Source organism: Ictidomys tridecemlineatus, chromosome X, assembly GCF_052094955.1.
Source record: "Ictidomys tridecemlineatus isolate mIctTri1 chromosome X, mIctTri1.hap1, whole genome shotgun sequence".
Lineage (NCBI taxonomy): Eukaryota > Metazoa > Chordata > Mammalia > Rodentia > Sciuridae > Ictidomys > Ictidomys tridecemlineatus.
The window spans coordinates 16,597,083-16,617,193 of record NC_135493.1 but is presented as its reverse complement, the minus strand read 5'-3'; the positions used below and the strand labels follow the sequence as shown (position 1 = coordinate 16,617,193).

Below are 20,111 nucleotides of genomic sequence, written 5' to 3'. Positions count from 1 at the left end.
AATAAAATAAAGGTCTATCAATATCTAAAAACATTTTAAAAGAAAAGAAGAATAAACTGAGATCTTGTTGAAAATACAGAGTCTTAAACTCCTTCAGTAATGTTTTAGATTTTTGGGTTATAATCAGATTTAGGTCTATAATGGTACTTGTAATTTGTTCTTTTAACATTTACCTGGAGTAATTTTGATTTTTCAAGCAAGTTTTAAAAAGCCCTTCAAAAGATGAATGGATAAAGAAAATATGGTGTGTATATATATATATATATATATATATATATATATATATATATACACACAATGGAATATTACTCAGCCTTAAAGAAGAATGAAATTATGGTATCTGAAGATAAATGGATGCAGCTGGAGAATATCATGCTATGTGACATAAGCCAAACCCAAAAAACCAAAGACCAAATGTTTTCTCTGATAAGCAGATGGTAATCCATAATGGGAGTGGGTGGGTGGGGAAGAATACAGGAGCATTGTATTGTGCAGAGGAGAGTGAGGGGAGAGGAGGGGTTGTCGGGATTAAAAGGACAGTTGTTGAGAGCCACAGTTTAGTCGGAATGACTGAATGACGTCTGGCATTTTGCTAGAGAGAATGGTTGAAAGGTGACCCTGCTCTGGGATTAGGGCGGATCTTGCTGGGATTAGGGCGGATCCTGGTGCCCACTACTTTGGAGTTCCAGCGGGAGTTCAGGGAGAATTGGCACGCAGAGCCCGGTGGAGGTAGTGTGTTCCCGGGAAGTGTGTGTAGAGTGCCGGTGAGAGATGGGGAATAAAGAGTTGCTGTTTGAACTTACAAGGCTTTGTGGTGGCTCGGTTATTTTGTGCCCAGCCAGACTGCAGCAGACAGTGGAATGAGATGGACATTATCACCCTATATACATGTATGATTATACTACTGGTGTGACTTTACACCATGTTCAGCCACAGGAATGAGAAGTTGTGCTCCATTTTCGTACACTGTGTCAAAATGCATTCTGCTGTAATGTATAACTAAAAAAATAGACTTAGGTAATGGGGAGCCATCAAAAGCTTTTTCTCTTGCAATTGAAGATTATATTAAGCCTGGTGCAGTGACTAGGGAATTGAGGCAGGAAGAAGGATCACAAGTTCCAGGTCAGCCTCAGCAACTTAGTGAGGCCCTAAGCAACTCAGTGAGACCCTGTCTCTAAATAAAACACAAAATAGGGCTGGGGATGTGGCTCAGTGGTAAAGCACCCCTGGGTTAGAACCCCAGTACCAAATAAAAGAAAAGAAAATTATGTTGTTTTCTAAAATGTCTCATTGTTTTGGTAGAAGTCACTTAATTTAATCAGAATTTTAATTTACCACGTTTGTCCAAGAGAAATTAAGTCTTCATAATTGAGCTGTTTTAAACAATGAGAAATGTTCTCTGTGTTTGTAAAGTTTATTTGATGTTAAGTCTAATTATGTCTCCATAGTTTGTTCCCACAGTTAACAGATGTTAAATTTGTGTCAACTGTAGATTTCTATATACTTTCTCATAGTTTGCCCTGTCTTGTTCCTTTTTCCTTCAACTCATATGTAGCACATTCTAAAAATTACATCATTTATACAATGTTTTTCAAAATGAAAAATTTCTTTCCTTTCTGACAGTACTTTTTAAAAATATTCAAGCAATAAAGTAAAAAGTTAAGGTTTCTGTATATGTGTCTACTTCCCAGAAATAACTTATGTTAACACTGTAGTATATTTACTTTCAGACATCTGATGTGTATATACAAAAGTGGAATTATAATATAACTTCTATTTTTTCACTTAATGTGGTGAAAACTTTTTATTTCAATATTTTAATTTTTTTTCTTATCCACCAACTAAAAAACAACAAATAAATAGAAGGAAGACCACTAGAGTAGGGGAAGGGGTACGGGGGAGGGAGGAGAGGAGGGACAATGGAAGTATTAGGTATTGAAATGTATCAAATTATATTCCACACATGTAAGAATAGGTCAAAATGAACCCTGCTATTATGTATAACTATAAAGCACTAAGAAAACTAAGAAAAACATTTTTAAAAGCTTATCTTTCTTAATAACAGTGTGCCATTTCATTACTTGTGGATATGTGTGTCTTGTATGTGTGTGTGTATAGTAACTTATGTCATCAGTATACTTAAAAACTATTGCAATCCATTTTGTTGCTACTGTGTTCTTTGACTTTGAAATAAAGATTTAAACATTTAAAAATAAAACAATAAATATACTAGGTGAAAAAGTACAATATACTTATCACCATGAATTAGGAAGAGCTTCTTAAACCATGGCAAAACCCCCCAGAAACTATAAAGAATATGCCAATCAACCCTGATGGCAGAATGCTTAAAAAATTTTAACTGATACATTTAACAAAGTTAAAACATGTATTAACAGATTGGATTAAATTGTCACAACACATGACAGAAGTCTCAGTGTTGCTGTGCAACAAGCTCAGCTCACAGAAAGTAGTAAGAAAAGTTCAAAATTAAGTAGGAACATGGGATAAGTGATATTAGTCAATTCATATTAAGTGAAATACAAGTGGCCCATAATCTTGTGAAATGCTGTTCAATTGCACTAATTAAATAAAAATTAAAACAACAATGCAATAGTACTTTTGCCTATTAGCTTTGAGTATGGGAAAGCAGAGCTTCCTTCACTGTTACGAGTGCGAAAATTGGCACAACCACATCAAAAGGACAATTTTGCATTCCATTTTAATATTTAAAATATCTATAACCTATGATACAATGGTTGCATTTCTAGGACTCTAACCTATAGAAATGAATGAGTGCATAAAGAAATATGAACAATTCCACATATTGCAGCAATATTTGAGAGCAAAATGTGGAACCAACCAGTAATTTTCCAATAGGGAAATGGTTAAATAAATGATGATGCAATACTCTGAAACTTTCTAATGAATGAAGTAAATATTCATGTATTATCATGAAAAAATATACAGGAAGTAATTTTAGGTAAAAAAAACCACCTAAATTGCACAATAATATCCATGCTATTATCCTATTTAAAAAAAGTTTCTTAACTGTATCTACAGTATATGTATTTTTATATGCATTTCTGTGTATTTGTGACACAAGCACATGCACATACACATGTATATACTTAGAATAGGCACATACTCACATAGAAAAATGTCTGGACCATAACACCACATGTTAATAGTAACTACCTCTGGTGATAAGACATTTCTATCTTTATTTTAACAAATATGATTTGTTACAATGAAAAATCCAAGTGTTATTTTTGTAAAGATATATATAAAAGATAATTATTTAGAATATACATTTAGGATAATATGTATATGTGTGTGTGTGTGTGTGTGTGTGTGTGTGTGTGTGAATTTCCATCTAGAAGTTGTTTCTGTGAAAATTGACAGTTTTAGAGCAGGAATAAATATGAACAATTACAGCTTGGCTTTAGTTTAATGGGCAGAAAGGCAAGTGCCAAAGGATAGATAGCAGAGCCACTGTGGAAAGGAAAATCTATATGACCTGACAATGAATTATATGTAAATGGAGAGATGGGGGTGAGTTAAGACACTGAAAGAAATTTGGAGATAGCATTAACCTGTGTGGTGAAGCTAGAGGAGCTGATTTTGAGGGGGAAATCACGACTTCAGAGTCTAGACATATGTATTAGTTTATTGCTACCAAATAAATTTCTCCTAAACTTAGTGGCTAAAAAACTTGTTTCTACCCATGATCTCTGTGCCTAAGTTGGAAGATCCAAAAACTGGGGGCTAGAATCTCTGATGATCCTTTTACTTGCACGTCTAATGATTGATGCAACTGGTGATTAGTGTCAGTTGGGAGCCTGGAAGGGACTATTGACCAATACACCAATAAGTGGCCTCTTCATGTGGCCTGGCTTCCATACAACATGGTGGCTGGGTTCTAATTCAGAGAGTATTCTGATGAGGGTAATACAGAGAGAGATCCAGGTGGCAATCATATTGCTTTTTAGGACCTTGCCTTGGCCATCACAACACACTGCTCTGCTGTATGCCACTGGCCACAGCAGTCACAAGCCCTCTTCTTCAGATTCGAGGGTGAGAAAACTAGACTCCACCTCCCAGATTGGAGAGTGTTATATTTTAAGAGCATGTGGGTTGAAATAAATGCATAGTTGTGTCCATCTTTGGAAAACAAATCTGTCATACTTCATCAGGCCTTAAGGTGAATTAGACTATTAATGGCTTCATGGATTATCACTTTGAGATAGATTTGCATTGATTTTAGTCAGTTTTTTCATTTCTGTGACCAAAATACCTAAAAAATCAACTTAGAGGGGAAAAAGTTCATTTGGGGTTCATGGTTTCAGAGGTCTTAATCCATAGATGGCTGACTCCATTTCTTTGGACCCAAGGTGAGGCAGCATATCATGGTCCAGTGGAGGAAAGACATCAAGGAAGCAGAAAGAGAAGGGGAAAGGGGCCACAGGGAAGATGCACCCTTCAAGGGCATGCCCTCAGTGACCTACTCCTCCAGCCATGACCACCTCCCTACAGTTACCACCTAGTCAGTTCATTCTAAGTAGGATGAACTGATTAGGTTACAGTTCTCATAACCTAATAATTTTACCTCTAAATAACACAAGCTTTTGGGAGACACTTCATATCCAAGCCATAACATGCATATAGCCTAAGGACCCCAATGACATTCAATGTCTTAATCTAAACAAATATGTCACCATAAAGTTGGGGAGGCAACATCATTAATAGTAGGAAGCATGATTGGAATATGGGAGTTTTAATCTTTGATTTAAAAGACTTAATATAAAAACTTTAAAAATACTTAAAAGTCTTTCACATGGCTGTATTAGCTTTCTGTTGCTATGGCAAAATACCTCAGAATAACATTTTATGAAGGAAATATTTATTTTGGTTCATAGTTTCAGAGGTTTCAGTCCATGGCCACTTGGCTCCTTGGTTTCTTGGCTGTGGTGAGGCAGAACATCATGGCAGAAGGAGATGGTGGAGCAAAGCTGCTCAACTTATGGTGGTTGGAAAGTAAAGAAAGAAAGGAAGGGGATTGGGCAAGATATATCCTTCAAAGACACACTCCCAATGATCCACCTCTTCCAACTAGGCCTCACCTCCTGAAGCTTACATCAACTCCTAATAGTGCCATTAGCTGGGGGCCAAACATATGAGCCTTTGAGAGACATTTAAGATCCAAATCATAATAATGACATTCAAAGTTCCCTGTGATCTGGCTCTTGCCTAATTCTTGTGAGTAATCTTCCATCTATTCCTTAATTTACATCTTAACTTCAATGCACGCCAAATGCCTAGAAGCTTATCAAATAAACTCTCTTAAGTCAGCTTCTATAAAAGCAGAGTGTGAGGCAGGGATTTGGGCCCTTGTAATTTACTGATGGAGACCACTCAGGAAGAAGGGAGTGATAGAAGCAGGATGGGGCAGGGGACAGAGCAAAGCAAGAATGTGGGCTGATTTACAGTCGAGCGTAGGTCGGGAGGGACACCACAAAGGTAATGCCATTCTGAGGCAAGTGTCAGGCAGTCATTGGCTGCAGGTTGGGGAAGGGGTCATGGCAGGCTGCTGATATGATAGGGCCTGCTCATCATCCAAGGTGGCTTCCACTCCTAAGGGCTGTATTCTGGAGAAATGGGAGTAGTCTTCAAATGAGGCAGCTGTAGGATTGGAACTCTGGCCAGTAAAGGGAACCTGGGAACTTGGGAACCTGGGAAGGCCACCTGTGGGGGCATCACACAAATGAACCAGTTTCAAGGCTTCAGCCTATGGTTCCTATTATTTCCTTATTCTGGGAGATAATTGCCTCTCTTATCACTAGCTCTTCTTCATCTCAGGTGAAGTTCAGGTGCACCTCTTCCAGGAGGCTTTCCATGGTAACTCTTCAGCTACATCCTCTTCATCTATATTCATGTAGAACCTTGTTTAACTCTGTGAGCATTTACTGCACCATATTAAAAACATCTGTCTCTATATCAGGCTTTTACAGTGGAGTAGCAGCTTACCAAGGCAGGAACCATGTCCTGTTTGTCTTTCGACCTCAGGCATGTAGCAAAAGGGCCAAGCAGAACCTAAGTAAATATCTGATGAACTGAACACCAAGTAAATGGCTTCTGTGGCCACGTAAGTCCAGCTGTGCTGCCAAGAACTCTTCCATGTGGGATGAGGGAAAATCAGAGACTAGCAATATTCTTAGGATGAATTGATTTATGATATAAAAACTAAGGGTTCTCACTATATGAAAATAAAAGTATGATTCTACTATCCCTTTTTTTTTCTTTGCAGTACTATGGATGGAACCCAGGGCTCCAGCATGATAGGTAAGCTCTCTACCAGGGAACTACACTCAGCCCTATGGATACATTTTAAAGGACACATTCTAACATTGATTCCATGTTGTCAATTTTTAAAAATAGCCTTGGAAGTGGGGAGAGAAGAACAAAGAAGCCTATACTTTAGTAGGAATCAAAATGTTTGTTTTTTTAATTAGTGGAAATGGTTTGTGTAAAAGCTGGTTTAGAATTCTTCACATCACAGATCCTCCTAAGAACTTAAGAGGAAAACTAAAATATATTGGCACTATGGGCTAAATAAGATGCAAAGGGCCTAAACCAAAAGAAAGGCAGCAGGGAGGGGGATTCAAGTGATATCCAAAAAGTAATAACTCCACAGTACTTGATGGCCTGGTGGATGTAATGGAAACAAGAGATGGAAAAAGATTCTAGGTTTCTAGAGACAGGAGAGGATAAGACTGGCTGTGACAGGCCTCCCTCGACACTGTGCTTAGAATCACTCTGTGTGTCATGTGCACCCCTGGGGCTTCACAAACAGAATAATGATTCTCTTGCCTGGTGAGTTCCTATCATTCCATACTACAGCAGAGTATGGGGTGGTGGCCTCAGGGAAGTAAAGTAGAAGGAGGAGGGCTCCACAGAACTTATGAAGAGGAAAGATGGAGATTCTGAGGCCTCAGTGAAGAGACTCATGCACCCTGACTTGTGGCAGGAAGTTACTCAAGTGGCATAACCCGCTGGGGATCTTTGTGGGGACTGCCCTGGGCCTAGTTTCTTCACCAGCTATTTTATTTTTAGCCTACATCACCTCTCAGAGCAACCAGGTCTATAAACATCCATACAGTTAGCTGTGCCTGGAACTTGGCAGAAGGGAACAGCTAATAAAAAAGAATTGTATTTGGCCTTCTGCTGGGCACTTGGCTGCCTTTGATTGACAGATGCCTGGATTTCACTTTGATTTTCTGGATGTCTCACTATCATCACCATCCCTCAGCACCTCTCCTCCCATTGGGTTTCAGAAAGAGGGTTCCCTGAGCACAAGGGTTTTTTTTTTTAAATATTTTATTAGTTATTCATGAATCTTTATTTATTTATTTGCTTATTTGTGGTGCTGAGACTCGAACCCACTGCCTCACACATGCTAGGCAAGTGCTCTACCACTGAGCCACAACCCCAGACCCCCCCCAGCACAAGTTGATCAGAAGTTATCAGTAGGTAGATCACAGCAAATTGAGGCTCCATACAGTCCCACAAGATGGATTACCCAAGGCCAGTCTCTTGGGGAATGCAGGAAGGCAGTCTCCAGACTGTGTTGCTGCTTGAAGCTGGTTGACTTCTGCCCTCCTCTCTGTGGCCCATCTGCATCCTGCTGTCCTGGCTCCCTGGGCTTCTCTGTTGGCAACCTGGTTCCATGCTGGATTGCTCTCATATATCTGGGCTCTCAGGCACCCAGCACACACTCTTTCATTGTGATATTATTTCTGCACAGTGGGGAAGGTGAGCTTGGACTTAGGGTCAGGCAACTGACCAGCAGAGGGACCTAGGTTTCCTCACCTTCTCTTGGAAGAATAGTCCCTATCTCACTGGACTATGGCCCCAAGATAAGGTGTGCAAAGTGCAAGGTCCTTGCCTTGCACATAGTAAAATGTAAGCAATGAAGCATTGAAAACTCTAGTATATTAAAAAAAAAGCTGCCTGTGCAGCTTCTCCTCCTTCTGAGGTTTATGTTTATACTTCACCACACCAGATTGCTCCCTGGTTATTTCTACTTGGGTGGCCCACAGGCAATTCAAACTCACCTTGTCCCCCTGCACACAGAATTACCTTTTGGCTGCAGCCAGCGCAGACAGTGTGAATGGTTTGGCTACGTGGGAAAATCCTAAGGGAGTTTAAATTAAAGACACAGCTCTCATATTTTCACCTCTGAACATTTTTGCATTCTCTCACACATGAATTTTTGAAGGACACTTCAGATCAAGATTATAATAGACAGTTACAAAGTCAGATCCTTCAGGAAACCTCTGTATGCATCCCTAAATTCTCTACTCCTTTTAGAATATGTCCTCATTCTTGTTGTTTCCATAACTTCCTGTATTTCCTGTCTGACAGCATTTAATATGTTATCGCATCTGCTCTTTTGCTTATTTTCCTTCTAGAATATAAACTTTATGAGGGTATGAACTATAACTTTTTTTGCAGTGATGGATATTAAACCCAGGACCTTGTGTATGCTAGGCAAGTGTTCTACCAGTGAGCTACAGCTTCAACTATTTTTAAATTTATTTTGAGATGAGGTCTTACTGAATTGCCCAGGCTAGCCTTGAATTTGTGATCCTCATGCCTCAGCCTCCCAAGTAGCTGGGATTATAGAAATGCACCACCATGCCCAGTATATTTTAAAAATATAAATTTTTAAAATTTTCTAGTTGTTGATGGACCTTTATTTTATTTATTTATAAGTGGTGCTGAGAATTGAACCCAGTGCCTCACACATGCTAGGCAAGCGCTCTACAACTGAGCCACAGCCTCAGTCCTGGACTATGTCTATTATTGCTTTTATTTAATACACATGAAAAGCTTACTCTCTACTAAGCACTTCTATAGGAGCTTTATAAGTATTAATTCATATAATCTTCAAAATGATCCTGAGATGCTATTATTATTACTGTTATTTAGATGATAAAGCTGGGACAGGGAGAGATTAAATAACTTGCCTAAGGTCACAATCTGGTAAATGGCACAGCTGGAATTCAACCCCCCCAAATCCAAGGACTTAATCACTAAAGTGTGCTGGTTCCCTTATTCCCCTATGTATTGCCATTGCCTGTCATCTGCAAGGCCTACCCAAGAAATATTTGGAAAAAAAAAAAAAAACAAAGAAAGGATGACTAAATGAACAGACTGTGGAAATAACACAGTCCTTTGTGAGGGCAGAGGGAAGAAATAAGTAGCTACAGAATGGGAAAGAGATTAAGCTAGGAATTAGCAAATGTTGTGGAAAAAAGTGCAAGGGGTCAAAAGACTCCAGGAGAAATGGCAGGTGATGAAAAGCAAGGTAGATGGGGGTGGAGGGAGCTCAGGAAGGCAAGTGACAAACAACTCTGCAATCAACAAAGGAAAATATAGAACAGACCATTGGACTTGGTCAGGGGCAGGCCACTGGGGACCTCTGAGCCGTTTCCATGGAGTGCTGGGGAGAGAAACCAGATTGTGCGTGGTTGAGGAGTGAGTGGGTGGTGGAGAATGCAGGCGGGAGGTTGAACTCCCCTCTGAGCCATGAAAGGCACGTTTGGGGAGGAGGTTAAGTAAGGTGTTTTTGTCAAGATGTGGTGATTAGGAGCTGCTTGAAGCCAAGAGAGAAGAAATCTTCGGAGGGAGAAGTCAAAGAGGCCTTCACCAAAGCAAAGTGTCGATCTCCTACATGGTGGTGGACCACATGGTGGCCAGCCATATGAAGGGTAAACAAGGGGAAGGTCTGCTAACATCTGTGTGAAGGGAATAGAAGCCAGGAGAGTAGTACTTTGTAGAAAATTCCTTCCCAAGAAGCAAAAGGGGCCTCAGACATGAGGTAGAGAGTTAGAAAAGCAAATTGATTTAGGGGCTCCTAGTGAATGAAAAGCAGATAAAGACTAGAGACATACAAAAGAAAGAGGAAACTATTTTCAAGAGCCCACAACTTCAAAAAACATGAGATGAATAGAAGGAAGACAGGATGGTTAGAGCTACAATGAAAAAAAAAAAAAAAAGAATCCATTTACTGGCCAGAGGACTGACAGTGAAAAATGAGCCTGAAGTTAGGTAACAGTTGGGAAGAAGATTTGACTGAGGGTGACAGTGAGCATGCCCCCGCTAAAGAGTCACTTTATAAAGTAGGATGATTGGAACATAATGGATGCTGCTAGAGTTGGGAGGGGAAGGATGTCAATTCAAGGTCTTATCTGAAGGGGCCTACTGGCGCCCCAAATTAAAAGGCTGTTGATCCCTAGGGACAAGGACTTGGTCCTACAAGCCAACTCTGATAGGGGCTGGCAGGCAGGAGCAACACAGCAGGGCTGAGTAGCCCCAGGAAAAGAGCCACAGGATAATACCCAAGTAGGAAAACACGGAAAGAATGAGAACCACAGCATAGTTGACAATTTCTTTCTGCAGCCATGTATTTTTGTTTTATTGTGTATTTATTTATTTTTGAAGTACTTGGAATTGAACCTGTGGCCTCAAACAAGCTAGATGAGGGCCCTACCACTAAGCTACAACTCCAGCCCAACAAACATTTATTAAACAAGTATTTTGTACCACACATTTGTTACAGGTACTGACTGAGTTCAAGGAGTTTACATTCTGGTGGGACAGATAAGTCAATTCAAGGCACAAATAACCTCAATACAAGGGGGTTGATATTCTGTAGCAAAAAATATGTCAAAAGAGCTCTGGAGGTCTATATACCCTCTACTATAATAGAGAGTTTATTTTCCTTCAGAAAAGAAAGAGTGGTTGCACACTGAGGGCTTGGGTTTTGGTTTAATGTGAATAAATAATACATTCAGTAAATTGTTATTTTTTGTATATTGTCACCATTTTTGTATTTTATGAGACGTGTTATTTTTCAGATTCTATGTTTTCATTATTTCAATTACATTTGAGCTCATGTCACAAAGAATAAATAACATGCCTTGTTAGAAAAAAAAAAACAACACACAAATATATTAAAAGGCATTTGCCTGCCTGGAAAGAATACCTTTTTTCAAAGGTCCACACTGTGGGAGCTGCATGTCCTCAGCCACTGCAGAATTGTGTAAATGAAACTATTTGTCCTTCACTAATGCTGGTAAATCATGTGTTGAGAGCCACAGTTTAGTCGGAATGACGCCTGACATTTTGCTAGATGGAATGGTTGAAAGGTGACCCTGCTCTGGGATTAGGGAGGCTCCCGGATTAGGGCGGATCCTGCTGGGATTAGGGCGGATCCTGCTGCCTTGGGCGACTGCTACTTTGGAGTTCCCAGTTGAGTTCTCCAAGGGTTCCGGGAAAATTGGCGCATGGAGCCCCGTGGAGGGAATGTGTTCCTGGGAAGTGTGTGTAGAGTGCCAGTGAAAGTTTGGGAATAAAGAGTTGCTGTTTGAACCTACAAGGCTTTGTGGTGGCTCTGTTATTTTGTGCCCAGCCAGACTGGGGCAATCATGTTTGAAAAGAGTTTCCATATTATTCACCTGGGAGGGACTTTTTCAAGTTCTTTGTACGTGATTTTTAGCATAGCCTCTTTTCTGATTATTTTTTTTTAAAGAGAGAGTGAGAGAGGAGAGAGAGAGAGAGAGAGAGAGAGAGAGAGAGAGAGAGAGAGAGAGAGAGAGAATTTTTAATATTTATTTTTTAGTTCTCGGCGGACACAACATCTTTGTTGGTATGTGGTGCTGAGGATAGAACCCGGGCCGCACGCATGCCAGGCGAGCGAGCTACCGCTTGAGCCACATCCCCAGCCCTCTTTCTGATTATTAAAGTAAGGCACGCTAGTTGGAAAAAAGTTGAGAGACAGTGTAGAGGAGTTTTTTTAAATGTCATCTTAAAATGCCACTTGTGAACTGGGGCATATCATGACTTAGCAGTCTTTTCATACATATATATATATGTGTGTGTGTGTGTATATATATACATATATGTATATAAATATATGTATATATGTATATGTATGTATATATGTATATACATACATATATATCCATCACAACAAAATATAAATTTATAATAAGAAATTCTATAATTCTTCAACAAAAAGATAGTCTAAGCAATCAACTAACCCAATGCATGTATTTTGGCAGGCTGAACATGTCATATTATTACTCAGAATTGACTTTAACAAAAACTGAGCTAGGTGTTTCCAGGTAATGATCTTCTCCCTACCTAATGATAGGCTGAATTCTTAGATGGTTCCCATGATCTACATCTACTGGTATTATTACATCCAATGTAATCTCCTGCAGGACCTGTGGCTTTCTTCTAGTGAATAGAACATGGCAAAGGTAATGATTATATTATATGAGGTTCCACATTAGCAGATCAGAGTGGGATATTTCCCTGACGTCCCTGAAGAAGAGGCCATGCCCTCATGGCTGGGAACTGCAATAGCAGGTGGGCCTGAGGGAGGCATCTAGCCTGCATACATACAGCCTCAAGGAAATGAGTTCTGCCAAGAGTCTGCATGAGCTCAGAAAATGATTCTTTTTCCAGTTGAGTTCCAGAAGAAAGTAGCCTGACCAGGCCTTCACTATAGCCTTGTGAGACTGAGTAGAGAATCAGCTAGGTAAACCCAGACCCCTGACTTCTTGAAACCATGAGATAGGTAATAGATGCATGTGCCATTTTAAGCTGCTGAATTTGTGCTAACTTGTTACAAAGAAATACAAAACTAATACACAGGCCCCCATCATTCCTATACTTTTAGTACCCTAGCCCATAAAGCTATTGTCCTCCATAATATTTGTATCAGCAGGATACAAATATTGTATCTTTTTCATCTTTATTTCTCCATCAGTTTCCTAACATTCCACCACACTGGCCTGAAATACACCATGCATAGTACAGTCTCTGACTGAATTTTCGTTCATACCATTCCTTCCAACCTAGAGTTCCTCCGTTCCCTCTTTGTGCCTTGACCTTGAAACTTTCTGAACTTCTAGAACACTGGACCATTGCTTCCATTGCACTTTTTATTTGCATCACTGTTTGTCCCTGATTCATACACTGCCACATGACTTCTTTTGAAATCTTATTTTCCTGAAAATCCTATTGAATATGTATATAGAATATATATAACACATAGAATAAATACATAGGATGTCTACATAGAACATTTAAAAGATTATACATGTGTGTGTGAGAGAGATCATCTCTACTCACCAAAAGTGCAAACTCATTGAGGCTCAGGATTCTACATCATGTGTGCATAGCATGTTGCTAGAAATACTCTGTATTTAAAAATTGTGTCACATGGTCACCACCACGTCTAGTTGACCACTTACTCACTGAGCCCTTCCACAGAGACAGACCTGACTGCATCCCCATTGTTACCCTAATCTCAGGAGCTGCAATTTCCTATTCTGAAAATTGAGTATGATGTCACCTGCCATAATTATTTCAAAGATTAAATAAGTCTACCATGGGTGCCTGGCACTTCATGGGTGCTCAATTGTGAATTGAAGCTGAATTTAGGTTGGCAAATCTCCCATGTATAAAGGCTGTGCAGACACACAGTGGTGGAATTATCACAGGCTTGCCAATGCTTCAAAGAGCTGAATAAAACTGAAGAAGTCTATGTATACAAAACGCCAGTTTCCGTATCTGTTAAAGATTTAGTTTCTAACTACATATATATGGACTACAAGGTCGGCAAATAATGCACAAATACCGATCAAGCCAGTGCTGAATCCAAAGGAATGCGAGTAATTCTGACCAGGAAACTTTGCCGCTTCTGAAATGTTTTGGTCTTAGGCACTGGCAGGATTGATGGATTGCAGTTAGTAAAGCATTTTCTGTGCGGCCCGTCCAAGCATCTGCTTCTGTACTTCTGTACAACTGTTGCCCAATTCACTATTCCTTTCGAATTACCATCTTTGAGGAGCAAGAGAAAATCTATCGAAGCCACCCGCACGAATCATCCTAAAGGCTTCCAAGTCCTTTAACAGAGAATCTGAGCCTACCAAGGGTCCTTTACATTTCCCTTTACCCCCTGCCTTGGTTCTAATTTCAACACCCTGGGTTCGCCCAAGTCCCTCCCCGTGAGCTGTCATCTGATGAATATGCAAATCCAGGATAATTGGCAGCCAATGGCGTGGATTGTGGTCACGTGGTACTGATGGTAGGTGAGCAGACAGAAGTTGTGTGTCGGTGAACAGAGAGAGCTCTCAGTCTGGGGCGAGCACTCTAGTCAGTGCAGACGGATGCTTAGGCAGTAGTCCTGGCAGCGGCAGCGGCGGCAGTTGTGGTGGCAGGAGGAGAGGGGAGGGGGGAGGTCCCCAAGGGCTACACACGCTCACACTTTCAAGTTCCCGTGCAGGTTAAGGAGGTGGGGCTGCTAAAAGAGGACTCCAGGAGCTGTCCCATCTGTCCCGTCCCGTCTCCCCCTCTTCCTCTTTCTCCCTGCCCCCTGGCTCTGCGAGAGTTCAGGGTTCGGGTGGCCATACGTGGCAGTGAGGGCAAGAGGGCCAGGAGAGTGGGAAGTAGAGACAGGGGTGCGGGGCAAGATGCCCATCCTGCTGTTCCTCATAGACACGTCCGCCTCCATGAACCAGCGCACTGACCTGGGCACCTCCTATTTGGACATTGCCAAAGGCGCTGTGGAGTTATTTCTGAAGGTAATGGGAGGGGAGGGGAGTGATGGGTCTCGTTCCTGAGGGATTGGGAGGTGGATTTAGGTGCTTCTGTAATGCTCGTGTCATTCCCGTCCTTTTCTATGCGATCTCCTCCGTCATCCCTCGTTCCGCAGCTGCGCGCCCGGGACCCGGCCAGCCGCGGAGACAGGTACATGCTGGTCACCTACGATGAGCCCCCGTACTGCATCAAGGTAAGCGGGCCATCCTGGGAGTGGTGGGTGAGAAGCAGCAGCAAGTCGGCTGGGGCTGCTGGCGCCTCGGCCCCCTCCCGCCACGGTCCTGCGTCCCCAGGCGGGCGTGCGGGCGTGGGTGGGGGACGCAGAGGGCGGGCGGAACGGTGCAGTCAGCCACTTCCGAGGAGCCAAGGCGCCCGGGATCCGAGATAGGGGAGTCTCCCCGCGCTCTCCCCCCCGAGAAACAGCGGGAGGGCAGAGGTCTTGGCGCGACGACGGCAGCCGCCTCGGAAGATGGCGGACATTTTGCTTTTGTATGAGGCAGAGAGAGAGAGTCTGAGGGCGCTGCGGAGATGGAAAGGAGGAGGGGAGGGAGGAGAAGAAGGAGGAAGGAGGGCCAAGCCCGGGAGGGAGGCTGTAAGGCGGGCCCGCCCCTTCGGAGAGCTCCGCGCGCGGCCCCGGCCCGGGCGGGCGGGCGGAGCCTGAAACTCCACCGGGAGGTGCTGCGGGCTGGGCGCGCGGGCTTTCCTGGAGCCCCAGCACCTCCTCAGGTTCCTTCTTCCTCCCCTCCGCCGGCCTGCCCAGTCTCCCCCCCGCCCCTCCTCAGACTTTTCGCTGCTTCTCCTTCTCCTCCTCTTCCTCTCGCTCCCCTCCCCTTCCTGCCAAATCTTGGCAGCGCCAGCCGCTGGCCTTCAAAGGCCACACACTGCTTTTGCACTCTGCAGCCTCAAACCTACCCCCGCCCAATCGGAAATCTGTCCGCCCAGCCAGCTCCCAACCCCCAGGCCCAGAGACTCAGTTTCTGCTGGGGACTAGATCAGGTTCAGCCCCATTCTGTTACCTTAGCTACTGTTAGTGTTTCATCTGAGATTCCAGCGAAGCAACGACGTGGGAGAGATGCCCATGCACAACCCGCAAGGGGCAGAACTTTTTAGGGACCTGGCCTACCTATTTGCATCAGAAATTAGGTTTCTGCCAGCCGCGTAGGGATTTGTCCAGGGACAAGCAAGAAAGGAAGGGAAGACTAAAATGTGAGCAGTTATACCCACCCAATTCGATGAGTAGATTCTCAGGGTTCTGATCCACCGGAGGAAAGTAGGGAGGACTTAGCCTATGTGGGATAGTTTATTTATGCTCTCATGGTGAGAAGATAAAGAACTTCGCCTGAAGTTGCCAGATAAAATAGAATGCAAACTGGTAAATCAACCTGTGTAAGAGACATGCTTGAATATATTGTCAATTTAAAGTTATTACCATAATCCTTGACGTCTTTCACTAGACTTTTTCCCCCTCGGAATTATCTCCATAGTGCTGCAGAGGTGTGGTCTGCATGTGTTGTAATCCGTTTCAGCAGAGTGAGGTGTTTTAATGACTGGAATCTACCAGACTGAATAGTTGGTCAAAGAGTTCCCTTCGGACATAAGAAAACCAAAGGGAAGCTAATTTGGTAACCTGTAGCTTCCGTTAACAATTTCATGAATAGGTCCCTCTTGACACTGTTCTGGTTTCATTGCTTTGTTTTCAGTTTTTTAATATATCTTTTTACAAAGTATATATCTTTCAAAATGCCATTAGCTTTTTGAAAAATGTCAGTTTTCTGACAATTTTTTTTTTACACCTACTAAAGCACATGTTTGTACATCCTGGGTTTAAATGGCCACACCTTTTTGACTACTAATACAGATGAGAACACATCATTTGTAGTGTGAAAGTTTGAAGGCATGCTCCTCAATGTAGAAAAGTAAAAAGGATAAACTACAAAGTAGTGTGCCTGTGTTTTTCCTTTAAAGGAACAACTTACTTACATTTAAAAAAATGCTAAGACTTACTTAGCAAATGAATATATATATATATATATAGAGAGAGAGAGAGATGTACACACACATATAAATATACACACATGCACACATATATATTATCTATAAAACTTGCATGGCAATGTTTATAGAATCATTTTCTTTGGAAAGGAAAAAGAAAGTTTTATCCTACTCTTTTAACTCCAGCTGCCACATAGTTTTCAATACTTAAATTTTTTTAGTGATTATATATCTTAACTGTGGTTTTAAAGAAGCTCCAGATGGAACAGAAGGGAAAAAAGATGGATTTTAGTTCAGTAGAAATTTTATCTGTTGGCTCTTTTATCCTGTTACATTATATACTATATTTATTTTTTCAAAAGCAAAAAACATTTGATTTTTTTCCTCATTAGGTCAAATATGGTAAGCTACTTTGTTTATGTGTTTTGTTATTGATCATTGATTATTATCTTAGTCTTTTTGCTTTTCCACAGTTTTTAAGGGCTTCAACTTTACTCTTAGGTGATAACTACATGTTCTAGAAAAAGGTTAATGGTCTCATGATGTTCTTTTCATTTTGTTTTTTGTACTACAAATTCAAAAAACATAGGTCATATTTTGGTAATATTTTCCTCTTCTGAGCCTCTTTTTGGTCATTCACTCCTAACCACCCCCTACCCCGTCATTCTGTTCTTTTGCTTTTAGGATCTAGTCTGCTTGGAAGGTTAGATATTTTAGAACATCTGGTGATTTTTTTTCCTTAAGATTTACTCTAGTCTTTTACTTGCTAACAGTTAGGAGTCATAGATCTGTTTTCCGTCATCTCACTGTTTATGAAACAGGCCTTTCTTTGATTATCAGCAGGTATCTTAGTTCCTACTTAAAAAGGTTCATTCTTCATTAGGAGTCTGAGGTCCTTTGAGCAAAGTGATGTTAGGGTTTTATTAGTAGATTATTCTTTGAAGAATAATCTCTGTGTGTTTTTTAAATTTCTCTAAGGTTAGAGAACCATTGTAACTGTTTTTCTCAGGTTTTGGTTATATCCAACTCTAAATACTGTAAAATGAATTTTATTTTCTACTAGAGGAGCCATTTCTATTGGTATTGTAACAGGCATGAGTTGTGCATTTGGTTGGAAGACTTTTCCCTAACAGGCATGCCACTATTCCCAGTATATCTACTTACAAGTTCTGATCATAAATCTTGTGAAAAGTTACTGTGACTGGAATTTTTCCTGATGTATACTGTTGAGTATGTAAATATAGTATTTCGCCAAAGACTTAGTAACTTTTTATTGCATACCTCTTGGCAAATAGCTGTGTGTTCTTTTAAAATTAGTCATACCTTTTATTTGCAGTTAGCTTTGCATGGATGGAATTAAGCTTGATTTGGGGATCATATAAAGAAGCATATGGAATGTAAGCATAGTGTGCCACATCTGTTTTAAGTGTTACTCTGTAAACAAGTTTTATAAACAGTATCACAATTGTTAACATTTATTTATACAATGCATCTTTAGTGTTCACAGCTAGGATGAAACCCTATTTAATACTTTGAAATTACCAATACATCCTTATAAGACTAATACAGAATGTGGCTTTAAAAAACGTGTGTGTGTGCGTAATAATCCTTAATCATCTTGGCTGAGGTTCTGCTGTCTTGTATGTTTTGTTATGAATTACAAGTTCCTTTTATTCAGTGATGAGGAGAGGAATGCTTGTTGAAAGAATGTAAGCCACCAGCCTGGGATTTATATTAGCATAAGTAATCAAAATACTTTTATATTTGAAGCTAGTTTCTTAAAATTATTTCTATTTTATTAAGGGATTTTTAAATTTTTTTAGTTGTAAATAGATACAGTATCTTTTATGTATTTATTTTTATGTGGTGCTGAGGATCAACCCAGTGCCTAGCATGTATGAGGCAAACACTCTACCACTGAGCTACAGCCCCAGCCTGAGGGAAATTATTTTTAACATAAAATGGAGAGTCATTTTTTCTAGAAATATTTGAAACACATGTATAAAAATAGTGTACAGAATTTTAAAAATATATATAAATAGAAAGAGATACTGTTTCAAAGATATATCCTAATCCAGCAATTTGAAAACCTGAAACATTTGAAAAGGGGGAAATTTTTCTTGAAGGTTGCTTTTTTTCACATTCTGTAGCTAGCTTGGCTTCCTGGTGTCTGCATGTATCATAAAAAGGCAGAATTTTGGCTTACAGATTAAGGAAGTTAACTTAAGCTTTTAAAATGGCATGTGTTATAGACATTTATTGGAATTTTAACTAAGACATACCTTTTACATATACCCATGAATATATTCCATGGCCCTTATTTGGAAAAGGGACGACTTTGAAGGGTGCTCTTCATTGTCTAGGAAGCCGAGGAAGTGCTTTGGGTGACATCTTAGAAAATGCAAGGTGATTTTAATACAAAATGCTGGAAGGCAGTGCAATGATTTTCATGATGGGTTGTTTCACTTGTGATTTTGCTTTCTTTTTCACCTTCCTCACTGGCCATTGGAGACATTTGGTAGTAGTTATTTTGAGATAAGAAAAGGGAACGGTTGGGGCTTGGGTTGGGGCTTAGGGGTAGAGTACTTACTAGCATGTTTTAAGACACTGGGTTTAATTTTAAGCACTGCATATAAATAAATGAATAAAATAAAGGTCCATAAAAAATTTAAAAAAAATCAAAAAAGGGAAGGGTTAATGTAGGAGACTAGATCTCTGGGCAAGAGAGTAAGTACAATTTTCAGACTAGGGTCCAAACTCTAAGATAACTAGGGGACATTGACAAAATTATGGATGCCTCTCTATTCTGTATCTTCAACCTCTCTTGTATCCATTCACTCTTATTTGCTCCAAGTTTTAACCTTCATCATTTCTTCCCTGGACCATTGTCACATCAGTCACTCAATTGATAGTCTTGCTTTTCAACAAATTTCCCCCTTCATTGCCAAAAGATTGCTCTTCTCCTTCTCCTTCTCCTTCTCTTCTCCTCCTTCATTCTTGTCCTCCTTTCTTCTTCTCTCCTCCTCCTCCTTCTCCTCCTCCTCCTTCTTCTACTGGGCATTGAACCCAGGAGTGCTCTACCACTGAGCCACATCCCTACCCATTTTTATGTTTATTTTTATTTATTTTGAGACAGGGTTTTGTGAAGTTGCTGAGGTTGGCTTCAACCTTGGCAGTCCTCCTGCCTCAGCCTCTCAAGTGACTAGGGTTACAGGCATGTACCACTGCCTGATAAACTTAATAAAACACAATGAAGTGCAATAAAATCATCATTCCTCTATGAAAAAAAAATCTTCCAGTGCCTCCTCATTACATTTCAGAATAAAGTCCAAATACCTTGGCCTGACTTCCAAGGCCCTTTGCGATCTGGCCCTGTGTTACCTTTCCAACAATTTCTTTCCACATTGTTCTCTTCTAATGGGCATCAGGATCCAATCACAAGGAGA

The 20,111-nt window shown here is 40.7% G+C and overlaps 1 protein-coding gene across 11 annotated transcripts in view; it reads left to right on the top strand.

Annotated features, from left to right (window-relative positions):
* Positions 1–14,163: 14,163 nt before the first annotated feature.
* Positions 14,164–20,111, top strand: part of Ints6l (integrator complex subunit 6 like) — a 64,497-nt gene continuing 58,549 nt past the window's right edge. For all 11 annotated transcript variants that reach the window (XR_005734010.2, XR_005734011.2, XM_040286010.2 and 8 more), the window contains exons 1-2: positions 14,164–14,657; positions 14,789–14,866. Coding sequence is in view for 9 of the 11 variants with exons in the window: in XM_040286010.2 (XP_040141944.2) it covers positions 14,547–14,657; positions 14,789–14,866 (189 nt within the window). In the remaining 2 variants the exon portion in view is untranslated. The remainder of the gene's footprint in view (positions 14,658–14,788; positions 14,867–20,111) is intronic.